The sequence below is a fragment of the Fonsecaea nubica genome (assembly GCF_001646965.1).
Source record: "Fonsecaea nubica strain CBS 269.64 chromosome Unknown Scaff8, whole genome shotgun sequence".
Classification (NCBI taxonomy): domain Eukaryota; kingdom Fungi; phylum Ascomycota; class Eurotiomycetes; order Chaetothyriales; family Herpotrichiellaceae; genus Fonsecaea; species Fonsecaea nubica.
This window is the reverse complement of record NW_019173681.1, coordinates 574,453-587,698: the sequence shown is the minus strand read 5'-3', so window position 1 is coordinate 587,698 and position 13,246 is coordinate 574,453. Positions and strand designations below refer to the sequence as shown.

Sequence of the window (13,246 nt, the reverse complement as noted above, 5' to 3'; positions counted from 1 at the left end):
CAAAGAGACGGATGGGCACTTCGAACCCAAGAACATACTGTTTGTGGCGTCCCGTACAACTCGAACACCAAACATGAGCTATCCATACCATACAACTACAATGCACGACAACACCATGACCTCTGCGGAAAGGAAACGGCTCCGTGATCGCCGCGCACAGCAGAAACTCCGCGAGAAAAGAGACAGTCAAATGAAACTACTGGAAGACCAAGTCTCCTATTGTAAGCAGAACCATGGCTCAATCGCCGTCAGTGTCCTGGTCGAAAAGATCCATACCCTCGAGCTGGAGAATCGCTTTCTACAAAGACAACAAGAGACGATGATGGGTTTGGCCGGTTCGCTGCAAAGGACAGCCAACCACATGGTAGCCTCAATGCACCAAAGCCCCCCAGCCAGCGTGGTCGATACGACTCTCAGCTACGAGGATCAGATGGCTCCGTCATCACACGCTGGTACCAAGTCCACCGAACCCGGATGCCCGCAGATGTCGGGCATACTGTGCACATCAGATATGGCAGCCACAGGGACCATGAGAAGCGCGGATGAACCACAGCAGGGACCTGACCGCCAGCCTCTACCAGGGGAAGTTCCCTTCCCCAGAAGTCCAGATTCAACAAGAATACTCCAGAGCTCATCAGATGCTCTGTGCACTTTGACCGGTAATCTCGACTCTGGTCGATATTGGGTTTCTACATCTGATCATCCACCCGACCCGTTTCTGACAGAATTCGACAATTCGCCACAGGATGGCGACGAGTCTGCAGCAGGAACGCTACTGTCGCATTTAAAGCCGTCGCAGCAGATGCCGCGAAGCAGTATGAGGCTGCCTCATCCAAACCATTCACGGAGTCGGGCGTGCAATCAGTCTGACTCGAGTCCGTCATTTGCCAATCCTCGAACACCATCTCTCCCCAGATGGTCGCTGACCCCGAACAACACATTAGAAGACCCGCTGAGTAAAGTCTCGTCTCCCTGGTTCAGTTCCCCCAGCGCGGTGGCCACCTCCCCGGACGAGCCGGAGCCACTGGACCTCCTGTTTGGATCGCGCCAGAACTTCCTTGCCAACTCGATTCATACGGCGCTGCGGAAATCACGCGTGGCCGAACCGGAGCGTCTGGCGATCGGCTGGCTGCTCTACGTCCTCAGTAAATGGAGGGTCCACCCAACCCCGGAGAGCTTCGCGCGAATCTCTCCGTTCTTGTGGCCAATTCCGGAACAGATACAACAAGCGCACTCGGTCAACCTCGACATGATCCTGTGGCCCGCGCTCCGGCTCAATCTCATCAGGATGGCCGACATGGCCCAACTCCCCAACATCTTCGACATGATGTCCTGCTGCCTCAAAGTGCGCTGGCCATGGGGTCAGGAGATCTTAGAGTCGAGCGAGAACGACGGATTGAAGATGCGCGACGAATTTTACAAGGTCTTCAGCCGTGTCGAGGGATGGGGCTTGACGCCAGAGTTTATTAACGCGTATCCGAATCTTCTGGACGGTCTTTCTGTTGACTCGGTCACGTACACGGTTTGATCTATCTTGCACACAACGGATCTGTCTTATCTCGACAACTAAGAGTACCTAGGGCACAACCACATGGCGAGCTTACCCATAGCTCTACCGGCGTAACGCAAATTTCTCCCTCCCAGAAACTACATTTTCCATTCTTCCAGACTTGTGATTCCGAAAGTTGGGGAGATAGTGAGGCCTAGTATGTTAAGCTAATTTATATTGTCAGCAATGCATTACCAAGAACCAGATTTAGCAAGTCATACTTGATGAAGATTGTCTTGAGCTCTGTGTATGCCTGGATCCCAGCCTAGAAATGGTCAGATCGTGTCAGCAGAGGATCCCAGCAGTTCGTCATCCTGCAACGAAGAATCTCCAAGTCCTCCGAGGATCAAACATGGGAATACATCGACACACCTTTCCGAGCTCTCGGCCCCAGCCACTTTGCTTGAGCCCTCCAAATGGCACTGTATAGTCAACCATGGTGCAGCAGTTCACACAAACTGTGCCGCTGGTGATCTGAGACGCCACCCTCATCGCTCGGTTGACGTCCTGCGTGAAGACTGCTCCTGAAAGTCCGAAAGTCGTAGCATTTGCACGATTGACGACGTCTTCTTCGCTGCTGAAGTCGCTCACGACCACAACGGGGCCAAAGATTTCTTCTCTGTAGATTTTGGCATCCGGCCCAGGGTCCAGGAAAATCGTCGGAGTCATCCAGCAGCCCTTGGGGGAGTCTGTCAGTGACATATCCTGGAGACCAAAGTCTTCTCAAACTATTTGCTCCTCTTTCGAGAGGAACTTACTTGATCATACAGGGCTTCGCCCCCAGTGATCAGAGTGGCTTCTGCCTTGCCAGCTTCAACATATTGGGCCACCTTCTCAAACTGCGACTTGTCGACCAACGGCCCGATATGTGTCGAGTCCGAGTGTGGATCTTTTCCAAAGGCAGCATGAGTTTGTTCAAAAGCGGTTTTGAGGCATTGTACAAAGGTCTCCTTGATGTCCTTGTGCACATAGACGCGTGAACTGGCGATGCAAGCCTGGCCGGAGTTGCCGACGATGCCTTGCACGCACCACTGTGTTGCAACGTCGAGATTTGCGTCAGGAAACACAATGCTGGGGCTTTTCCCACCTAGCTCCAGTGTGACTCGCTTGAGGTTGCTGGAAGCTGCGGCAACGGCGATCTTCTTGCCCGTGTTGACACTCCCCGTGAAAGAGATCTTGTCTACGTCCGTGTGCGACGCGAGCAGCGCCCCTGTCTCCCCCGCTCCGGAGAGTAGGTTGAACACGCCAGGTGGGATTTGGGCCTGCTGGAGCAGCTTTCCGAAGAAAATGGTACTCAAGGGCGTCTTCTCGCTGGATTTCATGACCATGGTGTTTCCTGCCGCGAGGCACGGCGCGCCCTTGAAAGCAATCATGACCAGCGGACCGTTGAAAGCGTTGACGGCGGCGCAGACCCCGAGCGGCTCTCGTCGGACGACCTTCATGAAACCATTGTCTGCGGGCCACGACTCTCCCTCGAGCTTGTCACACCAACCCGCGTAGTCTGCAGCGTTCATTCATCATCAGGGCAACGATGGGATGTGTCGAGGGGAACATGGGAACCTTACATCTGAAGACATTTGCCGCCAGGGGCACTTCAAACTGCCGCGTCTGGGACATGGGCTTTCCGGAACACAGGGCCTCGAGTCTGCCCAATTCCTCTGCGTTTTCTTCGATCAAATCTGCCAGGTGTAGCAGGAGCTTACATCTTTGTATCGGCGGGGTCGACGCCCAGGAGCTGAAGGCAGCCCTTGCGGCAGCCACGGCGTCGTCCACATCTGCTTGTCCGGCGACATGGACGTCTGAGCTGACGAGCGAATTGTCGTTGGCACTGTATATGCTAATTCTATTTGTGCTTTTGGCCTCGACGAACTATACGCGATGGAAAGTGTCAGGCTGGAACGAGAATCGGCAGATAGTCCAACTGTCCGAGCTTTGAGAGATACGAACCTTTCCGTTTATGAACAGTCGAGTTTCGAAGTCGCCCGCCTCGGCTGGAGGAGTAACTGAGCCCATTTTACTGGATTCTTCTGGCTGAGATCTCTAAATTCGGGGATCTCTGCTGTTGTCCAGACATGGACCTCAATTAGAGGACGCAGACCTTTTTGAATGTCCCCTCACAGGTGGCCTCTGCATACCCAAGGACAGCATTCTGGCGACAGTATGTCATGCTTTTCGCGGCCTTTCCCAGCTCCGGACCGCATAACACCTTGGCTGATGTCGATGGCAAGTCAGCGCTATCACCATGCCAATGCTAATTGAATAAGGGAGGGGTGGGACCGTGCTCGAAATACAGCACGAGGAACAGAGACTCGAGCGAGCGAGTGCTGACTCTCAGGACGATTCAGTGCCAGGCGGCTCCACCTCAAGCTGAGCCCGATGTACGATAGCACCGAAAGGGGACATGGTTGGGCCGGTTAGATGATTGACGCGAATCGAGCGGGCCTCAGGGTAAGTGACTCTTGGTTGATTTACCGCGCCTGTCTCGACAATATGTGGTTGTGCAAAGTGCAGGTTGCCGGTTATATGATCACAGAGTTATCAATCGACCTCAGCTTCGGCGTCAGAGTCGGTCTGAGTATGGTCTTTGACAAGCACTGACCGTTGTGGTATTCAACAAGAATATCCTTCGTTGGACTAAACGATACCGTCGTCAAGGTGAATCCAAGCTCTTTTTAGCTCTATCCACAGGGGGATTCGGTCTTTGCTCATTTCCCTGATTGCGTGTGTATGTGTGAGAGACACACACTCGACGTTAGAAACATCATGGGCCAAAGGACCATGAAGGCAGCTGTCTGCCATTCGGTTTGTGACCACTCCACTCCACTACCCGGTGCCAGCGCCACAGCCGACGCACCCTTTGAGAGATTTACTTACGGAGACATAGCAAGACCAACCCATTTCCATCGACACGGTCCCGGTCCCCGCGCCCGTGGGACGCGAGATGCTGTGCCGCGTCAAGTCGGCCTCGCTGTGCCATTCGGACATTAGCATCATCTCGGGCGCCTTTGGCGGCCCGGGTCTCTTCCCACAGATCATCGGCCACGAAGCTGTCGCGGTGGTGGAAGAACTTGGACCGGACGCCGCAAAGTGGGGAGAAGGGTTCCAAGTGGGCGATCTGGTCGGCGGACCCTTGTGGCACAACATGTGTCTGGAATGCACCGACTGTCGCAAAGCCGGGCCACAGTTCTGTCCCAAGATGCAGGTCAAGGGGATGAATTGTCCGGGATACTTCTCCGAGTATACCTGCGTGGACGCCGCGTCGGCCGTGGTGATCTCTCGAGGTGCGAGCTCGAGCTCGAGCTCGAGCCCAAGCCAGCTCCCTTTGTCTCCGCGACGGCTTGCACCTCTTTTTTGTGCGGGCATCACGGTCTGGGATGCTCTGGAGCAGGCGCACCTGCGAATGGGAGAAACGGTCGCTGTAGTCGGCGCCGGCGGCCTGGGCCAGCTGGCGGTGCAATATGCTGCCGCGCTGGGAGCCAGAGTCATCGCCCTCGATGTCAGAGACGAACAGCTCGAGTCGGTCAAGGGCGATAATGGGGCACAGAGCGTCATCAACACGAGCGGACTCGCGCCTGAAGCTCTGAGCCAACGAGTCCTGGACGCCAACAACGGCGAGCTGGTGGACGTGGCCATCGTCACTTCAGGCGTCGTGCCCGCCTACAACACCGCGCTCGCCATTGTCCGATCCTACGGACGAGTGATAGCGGTCGGCCTACCACACTCCGAGATACCCATCAGCGCCCAACTCATTACGGCGCGGTCACTCAGGTAAGAAAGCGCTCTCCGGAAGACAGACACAGAAAGCTCTTTTTCCGTCACAAAAGATAGTACGCGTGCGTATACTTTTCGTTTCGTAACTGACCAAAAGAAAAGCTTGATCGGATCCCACGTCCCCGGCCAGGCCTCGTCCAGGAAATGCCTTGACTTCACGCTGCGAAAGCACATTGCGCCGCTGGTCAACGAGAGACGGTTCAAGCTGGAGGACTTGAATGAGATGATCGACCTCATGAAGGCCGGGAAGGTGGAAGCTGGGCGTATGGTGGTGGACTTTTTCTAACGCACATACGCAACGCCTGAAAGAGACGGTGATGGAGAGAGTGTGTTTACATACCATTATCTTAACAGTGGCTTGTGACTACACGATATGGTATGGTCCTACCTCATGAGACTGGTGTAGATGTATAGGAACTCATGGCAGTAAGAGTTGTCGGGGTCGGGCGAGTGAGTGAACGTGGTGGGATATCTATATCTCAAAGGCCAGTGCCAGTGCCAGGTTTTCCAAAATGTTAATAGACAGGGAGACAAACCAAGGGTCCATTCTTCTTGTTTGAGGCAACTGCTACGTAAGGGGTCAATCCACCACCAAGGGCTTTTCCCTTGAGCTGCCATACGTACAAGAGCCATACCATATATCCGGCGAATTCCCATCCGGTAGTGAGAGTGGGTGTCTGTCATATACCCCAAAGAGCAGATCAAACACCGTTCTGATATCCATCCAGCGGTTCCTCGCCTACGTGCGGCCGAGCATAAAACCCCTGCGGGATATCCACCTGACGGGCCCTGATGAACTCGCCAAAGCTCTTTGCGAACCCGTCGATCAGGCTGCACGAGCTGACGCCGTCCTCCAGGATGCCGTAGACGACAAAGTGCACGGCGCGGAGGTTGGGCAGCTCGAACCGATCGACGCGGTACTCGGGCCGGTAGTCGTCGGCGAGGAGGTCCTTGAGCCGCGCGATGGTGAGGAACGACCGCAACCAGGGCCACTCGTCGTCGTGGCGCACCCATAATCCCACGTTGGCGTTTCCGCCCTTGTCGCCGGACCGGGCGAGAACCACTTTGCCCAGCGGGGCGCGGGTGGTTGGGCCGAAGGTCGACAGGGCCACCGGGTCGGTGGAGTCGTAGGAGCGTTGGCCCTCGAAGTCTTGGAACATGGGCGGCGGGGTGACTGGGAGGGCTTTGTGGTCGGCGTCGTCGGAAAATTCGACGTGGGCTCGGACTTTGAGCGACTCCTGGGGATATTTTCCGGGAAAGTACGTCACAAAGGGTTTCGGGGCGAGGGTTCGGATGTCCATGTTTCTGTGTCAGACATGGTCATTCAGTCAGTCGTTCAGCTTAAACGTGTGAAGGCTGGTAGTTCCAAACAAGCAAGGATATTCTGCTGCAGAAGATCTTCAAGGAACGTGGATGGAGATCAACTTACAGGTGAAATCCACCATAGCCCTGCATGGACGTGAACAAGAAAGCCTGCGAGAATTCCCCAATGGCTTCTTTGGTCGAGGCCTGGACAAAGTGCCTGATCTGAACACTCGCGTCCTTCTGGGATCGCGGATCCTCGGGTACGGAGCCGTACGTGTCGATGGCGATCTTCAAGAACTTCGACTGGTCCAGACGCCGCAGGACTTGCATCCTCTGCAGCTCCGCCTTCTCTCTCACATCCAGGCCCACGGCGTAGGTCGACACCTCGGCTTGGTAGCCCCCAAATGTGCAGATGGCGAGTTTCGTCGTCGGCGGGGGCGGAATGCCTTTGACGCCGGAGACCCGGACCCGGTTTTTCCCAGCACGTTCGATGCGGACGTCCTCGAGCAGAGCAGCCACATCGGGATTGAGGTAGGTCGGTCCTTGGATCTCGTAGACCAGCTGCGCCGTGACCGTGTCGACGGTGACGGCCCCGTTGGAGTTCTCGTGCATGGTGATGACAGCGGACCCGTCGGCCTCGACCTCTGCAATCGGGTATCCAACCTCGTACAGCTTGGGGATTGCCTTGAAGCCACAAAAGTTGCCCCCTGTGGTGTAGGGCCCGCACTCGGTGACATGGCCTGCAATCAAGCTCCCTGCCAATTTGTCGTAGTCTGTATCTGACCAGCCGTGCCACCTGATAATTCCAGGGTTAACCCAAAGGTGTCTCTGTCATGGCCAGTGACCTGATACTGGCACGGTCGGGGGAAACCTACCATGCAGCGAGTGCCATGACTGGCGATGCATCGCAAATGCGTCCGCAGATGACGATCTGAGCGCCGGCGTCCAGGGCGGCAATGATGCCCCGCATGCCTATGTAGGCGTTTGCAGACAGGATTTTGTTCTTGATGAGCGACGTCTCGACGCCGTGGATGTCGAGATGGGCAAAGCTCTGTTTCTGCTCAAGTACCTCGCCCGTCACGTTGTCGCCCTCGACCCACGCAATCTTGACCTGGCCGAGTCCCTTGTCCGCAAAAAGCTTCTTGGTCGCCTCGTACAGACCTCGGGGATTCAGTGCCCCGCCATCGTGAACGAGCTTGATGCCCCGTTTGAACACCTCTTCCGCGGCGTTTTTGTGGTTGAGATGGGTGAGGAACGCCGTCTCGTAGCCCAGTTCAGGTTTTTCCACCAGCTCCAGGGCTCGCCATGCAATGTTGACCTCGGCCAGATAGTCGGAGAAGATGGCGTCGATAGGCCCCTCGGTGGCCAGACGGTACACCTGATCCGGACCATCGCCAGCTGCGCCGGAACTGAAGCACTCAGAATGTCAATACGGCCGAGGCATATTGAGAGAGTGTGAGATGTGACATACCTGTTTCCGATCCGGATTGCTCTTTTGCGTTCCACCATGCTGCGCGGTCTCAATTACAAAAATCAGCTCTAGGATCGGTTCCTGTGAAAGTCCCCGTCCAAGGGACATTGGAGGCGAGTCCTGGAGGCCAGGCACTTTGATATATCTGGAAGAGACAAATTCAGTCATCGGTACAAGGGATGTGAACGCGGACGCCTGGGAAGGGAATCGCAGCATTGCGATCTCTGCGCTCGGAACTTCATTCCAGAGTGAAGGACGGTTTTGGTGCTTGACGCTGAATCAGCGCCCATAGAATGAAGAATTCCAATGGCACGCATCGTTCCCGAAGCCAGACAGAGGTGTGTGAAGTAGTACGAGTGTAATGCCCGCGTTGTCTCCTGGCATGACGGAAGAAGTTGACTCTTGTTAGTCTGCGTGTTGAATCGAGCGCTGACTCGCCTGGCCTCGATTGGCTCCAGCAGCTTCAGCCTCGTCCGGCCCCGGCATCCTCAGCCTTTTGCCGCAAAAGTCTCGGCCTTTCCCTCTCCCCGGGTTTCCCCAGTCTTGGTGCCCACGCTGAGTGATCACAACGGTCCAAACTAGAATACCCAAAGTGCATGTTGTAAGATCGAGCAGATATCACCTTAATATGTTGTTCATCTGCCTTCAATGGTGTCACTGCTCTACCAGTCCTTGACCACAGTCCGACTGAGAAGCACAGGTAGCTCGAAATCTTTGGTCCAGGTAGTGAGATTGTTATCTCATGCATTATCATCTATTCACAAGAAACTGTGGCCAGTTCTTGTTGGAGCAATATGAATGTATCCCATCGCATTACTTGGTAGGTCTATTCTGAGTACGACATAATACTTACCTAGGTAGGTAGGTATCGAGTCTTCACTCGAACTCGCAGTTAATAACACGACTACGCCGGTAATGACTAGTCTAAGATTTCTTAGTGCACATGTGGCCTTGGCACCGTCTAATCTCAGGGTCCTGTGGCACGTGAGCGCCGAGCAGGTTTTCACTCGTCTCGACCTTTGGTCGACCCGCGCCATGCAACGCTAAATGACCTTCTCCTCGTATCTTTCTTCCCTTGGGCGTGCGGAGTCGATTAAACGAGGAATCTCGTATACCCAACTTCGCGAGCGACTAGAAAAAACCCACAATCTCTTCGGAAGGAACAAGCAGCCTCTTTCTTCCGTCCAGGTCGCTCGCGTGTGTCTCTCAAAGTGAGTTTAGGCGCCACGCATCTGACAAGCAGGCCACGGTTATTGGCAAATATTTCCGCGCCCGCGCGCTAGGGTAGTTTTGACAAGTTTCTATCTCGTGTGGGAGAGAGGGGGATCCCAGGACCAAGGAAAAACAATAAGGACAGATAGGGCCGGTTTTTGGGATGCGCTGAATCTCGTGGCTTTTTCCTACCGACCAATCAATCCTCCAACACAGAGGCCCCCAGGCTAAAAATTTCGTGGCGAGGAGGAAACCAACCCCGGGTGGGTGGACGAAATCAAATGTCTTCTCAGCCCGATCCTCGTCAAGATGGTGACAGTGGTGGTGATGGTGGCCGGATCCTGCCCATCCTGCGCTGGGGTACGCCCATCTTACACCGCGAACTGCGGCCCGTGACAGCCTTCAACACTAAAGAGCTCGACACGCTCGTCGCCGACATGTTCGCCACCATGTACGCCGCCGGTGGAACAGGGTTGGCCGCGAACCAGATCGGCGTGGATTTGAGGGTATTTGTGTACGATATGGAGGACGCGTGGGGCGCGCGACGCTGGGGCGCCGTGTGTAACCCCGTCATCGAGCCTTCATCTCAGAAGCCCGCTGGGGACGACGACGGCGTCATCGACAGCGAACAAAACCACGATGCAGGCCGAGTCGGTCCCGCTACGTCCCATACCTATGCATATCACCAAGCAAACGCGCCGCCGCGGACCCTGTCCATGACCGAGGGCTGCCTCTCCTACCCTGGCATCTCGGCTTCAGTATCACGCCTCGGCGCCATCACAATCAACGGAGTCGACCAGCGCGGCGACGCCGTCAGGATCCACGCCACAGGCCTGTTCAGCCACGTTCTACAGCACGAGGTCGACCACTTGAACGGCATTGTCTACGGCGACCGCGTCTCCCTGGGCCGGAGGGAGGAGATGGACCGGAAGTACAGAGATCTGGAAGCGAAAAGGGCATATCCGCACGACTGGCCCACGACTCAGACGGACCATAAATGGGGGGATTGATTGATCGATGGAATGCACGCAAGAACGATTGCGGCTGCACTGACGAGCCTCCCTTTCTGACTCGGGGCCTGTTGCTTTTGCGTCTTGGGGTTTGTCCTTTTCTCTCCCTTTCGAGTCTCTTTTTATTGCTTGTCCCGTCGGGCGTCGGCGTCGGCGTTTTGTTTGACAGCAGCTCGCTCTCGCTGGGACAATCTAGAACCAATCATCACACAACAGATGAAGGCTGCGGGTGTAATCAGGGACGAGTCGCGACAGTTCAGACCGCAACTGGCAGACCTTTCTTTCTTTCTTTTTTACACTGCTTTTCTGTCATGGGTTCCCGAGACCAGCCTCAACACATGACATGAGACCCCTACCTGTTCTTTCAGTGGCTCTGTGAAAGTGGGAGAGAGAGAGACAGATGGATGGATGGTTTAGTAAAGATCAGGATCAGGATCAAGATCGAGTCGGCCTTTTGTCCGATCGATATAACGGGCTACTTCTTCCTACAACCCCAAACCGTGGTTGGCTCCCAGACCAGGCGCATCTCATGGGTTTGAAAAATATAACGCACAATTTGACAAGATCTGGCACGGCAGCAACGTTGTTGTCGTCGCGGTGCGGGACCTTTTTCTTTTCATTGGATCGTAGCGCCTGGACGTTGTGTCAGGGTGATAACTCTGTCCAAGATTCTCCAAAAACGACAATAGGGGAGGGCACCTCCGGCCCCTTGGGGTCTTCTGGTTGATCGTGAGATCTCAAACTCATATGGCTCTTTCTGATATGCATTGAAACTCTTCCCCAACCACTTCAAGGTGGTGGCAGCTGGCTCGACACTACCGCCCCCTCGGCCGCCAGCGTCGCATAATAAAGCTGCGTCTCGGCGCAAATGACCATACGACCCTTGCCTGCAAAATTGAAGTTGGCTGATGTCGTGCCCAAGAAGATCTTGCCGAGCAGTTTGCCTGAAGGGTCCCACACGTGCACACCGTCGCCAACACCCGAGTACACGTTGCCGTTGGTGTCACAGTGTATCCCGTCTGGGATGCCGACGCTCGAATAGGTGAAAAGTTTCCGGTTCGCAAATGTTCCGTCGGGGAGGACAGTGAACTGATAGCTGTTCACAAATGTCAGATTGGACACGCGGTACGAACACGAGTGACGGTGGGAACCACGACAGCATCTCCCCAATCTCGCATGTCGCAGAGCCACTTACATCGAGGCTGGTGCTGTCATGTTATACCCAAAGAAGGAATACTGGGCACCTGTGTCGGTCACATATGCTAATGACCCATTAGGGGAGAAGGTGATGCCTTGTTGTCGCTGATCAGTCTTCATTCCCTGTCGCCTTCCAAGGCAGCGGTTTGAGGCACTCGCAACGTACCATTTGGCAGATCGAACCCATCGGCCACCACTGATACAGCTCCTGTGGACGGTGTGAGGCGATACACTTGATTCGGCAGTTCTGGTGAAGGGCGGAAGTCTTGTAGATAGCCGTATAGGGTGTCCGTGAAATACACATCACCATTCATAGGATTGACCGCTACATCATTCAGAGAATTCCATTGGCGGCCAAAGTAGTTGTTTACGAGAACTATGGCAGACGTTAGCAAATATTGCTGGGTACTTTTGCAGAAGTGTGGAAATATGGAAAACCTGAACCGACCTGTCGTGTTGTATGGAGAGCGTGGATTCAAAACGTATAACGCGGGAGCGGTGTTGTTGCCCTGTCCTTCACCGGTAAAGAGGAGCTGACCTCGATATTGAGTTGCACCTGGCCAATATACATCAGTCTCCGGCATGAAGGGATAGGGAGTATCAATGGTTTCAACCGTTCGAGTTCACCACCGGAGGAGTAGCATTGACGGTCACAACATCCACTTGGCCGCTCGCATTGCGTAAGGACGAAACTGCTGCAGCTTGACTCAAGGCGATCTTTTGGATGATGTTTGACTTATTGAGACCAGTTCCGGCGGCAGTCGCTCCGGCGTTCTGGACGAAGCTATGAATCCTGCTTAGTTTTCTACCAGTATGGCGGCTGATAGGAACGATATAACGGTACAGCAATGAGCAAAACTTACAAGATCTCATCAGTAGGAGGGTACCTAGGGCGCATACTTAGTCCTGCGACAGGTTTGTAGATCTCTAGGTAGCATATCAAGCTTTCGAAACGTACCAAACAACTGCCTCATGGAAAAGTGGATCACTACCAGTACTGGCAATCAGTGTCAAGGTCGGGTTCGTCCCGATGATATCTAGGAAGGCTTCATCGTAGACATGGAAGGGTTTCGCGAGGGCTTGTTCCAGAGTGACACCGGGAGGGACAAAAATCTACACCTTGGAATCAGCAAGGTCATGGAAATAGGCACACAGCATTCCATAGTGTCTTGGCCTCTCACCGTGGTAAGGTTTGATTGTGACGGAGGAGGAACAGGCTTCAAAACATTGAAACTCTTCTGATCAACCACTAGTATCTGACTGGAATTTGCCTGAGCAGAGATCGAGGGGACCAAGGCAGCCAAGCCAGCGAAGAGGATTTTGAGGAGCATTTTGGAAGAGTCAACCTTACTGCTGGCGAGTTTCCGGGATACTTGAGCGTCTCATCACGGATATTTGAGCTTTGTCGTCGCTCTTCCTACCTTTGGAATTTTGTCCAACCCCGCACGATATGACATGTTGTGCTCACCGCTTAAGATGTCACACAATTCAGTTGAAGCCACCGTCAGGGCGGAAGCCAATGAAGAATAGGTTCAATGTCTCCAACATACCAAAGTAGGAAGACGTCAATAGATTTGCAAAAGCCGGTTTGTCAGATTGTCCGTCGGTTCCCCTCCGATGAAGCCCGTTTGCGGGGTTTCGGAACCAGCCCCAGCTCCAGATGGCCCAGGATCAGGAACGGGCGGGTTATTCGAGGTTCACGGCATTGTGATTGGTTTTCGCCTGAAAATC

The 13,246-nt window shown here is 54.5% G+C and overlaps 6 protein-coding genes across 6 annotated transcripts; 3 read left to right on the top strand and 3 right to left on the bottom strand.

The window, feature by feature from the left end:
* Positions 1–73: 73 nt before the first annotated feature.
* On the top strand, positions 74–1,528 carry AYO20_02058 (hypothetical protein; the record flags this gene model as incomplete). Its single annotated transcript, XM_022640364.1, has 1 exon — positions 74–1,528. The coding sequence occupies one exon, from the start codon at positions 74–76 to the stop codon at positions 1,526–1,528; it is 1,455 nt and encodes a 484-aa protein (XP_022503864.1).
* A 193-nt stretch (positions 1,529–1,721) lies between these two features.
* AYO20_02057 (hypothetical protein) lies at positions 1,722–3,562 on the bottom strand (the record flags this gene model as incomplete). Its single annotated transcript, XM_022640363.1, has 5 exons — positions 1,722–1,814; positions 1,922–2,254; positions 2,308–3,050; positions 3,115–3,418; positions 3,497–3,562. 5 exons carry the CDS (start codon positions 3,560–3,562, stop codon positions 1,722–1,724), a joined length of 1,539 nt encoding a protein of 512 aa, XP_022503863.1.
* A 750-nt stretch (positions 3,563–4,312) lies between these two features.
* Positions 4,313–5,606, top strand: AYO20_02056 (hypothetical protein; the record flags this gene model as incomplete). Its single annotated transcript, XM_022640362.1, has 3 exons — positions 4,313–4,351; positions 4,434–5,317; positions 5,423–5,606. The coding sequence occupies 3 exons, from the start codon at positions 4,313–4,315 to the stop codon at positions 5,604–5,606; spliced, it is 1,107 nt and encodes a 368-aa protein (XP_022503862.1).
* Positions 5,607–6,021: 415 nt separating this feature from the next.
* On the bottom strand, positions 6,022–8,134 carry AYO20_02055 (hypothetical protein; the record flags this gene model as incomplete). Its single annotated transcript, XM_022640361.1, has 4 exons — positions 6,022–6,625; positions 6,750–7,421; positions 7,501–8,034; positions 8,097–8,134. The coding sequence occupies 4 exons, from the start codon at positions 8,132–8,134 to the stop codon at positions 6,022–6,024; spliced, it is 1,848 nt and encodes a 615-aa protein (XP_022503861.1).
* Positions 8,135–9,589: 1,455 nt separating this feature from the next.
* Positions 9,590–10,318, top strand: AYO20_02054 (hypothetical protein; the record flags this gene model as incomplete). The annotated part of the gene is made up of 1 exon (XM_022640360.1): positions 9,590–10,318. The coding sequence occupies one exon, from the start codon at positions 9,590–9,592 to the stop codon at positions 10,316–10,318; it is 729 nt and encodes a 242-aa protein (XP_022503860.1).
* A 789-nt stretch (positions 10,319–11,107) lies between these two features.
* Positions 11,108–12,846, bottom strand: AYO20_02053 (hypothetical protein; the record flags this gene model as incomplete). Its single annotated transcript, XM_022640359.1, has 8 exons — positions 11,108–11,414; positions 11,514–11,610; positions 11,682–11,891; positions 11,964–12,071; positions 12,130–12,299; positions 12,379–12,402; positions 12,474–12,628; positions 12,697–12,846. The coding sequence occupies 8 exons, from the start codon at positions 12,844–12,846 to the stop codon at positions 11,108–11,110; spliced, it is 1,221 nt and encodes a 406-aa protein (XP_022503859.1).
* Between the last annotated feature and the right edge of the window lie 400 nt (positions 12,847–13,246).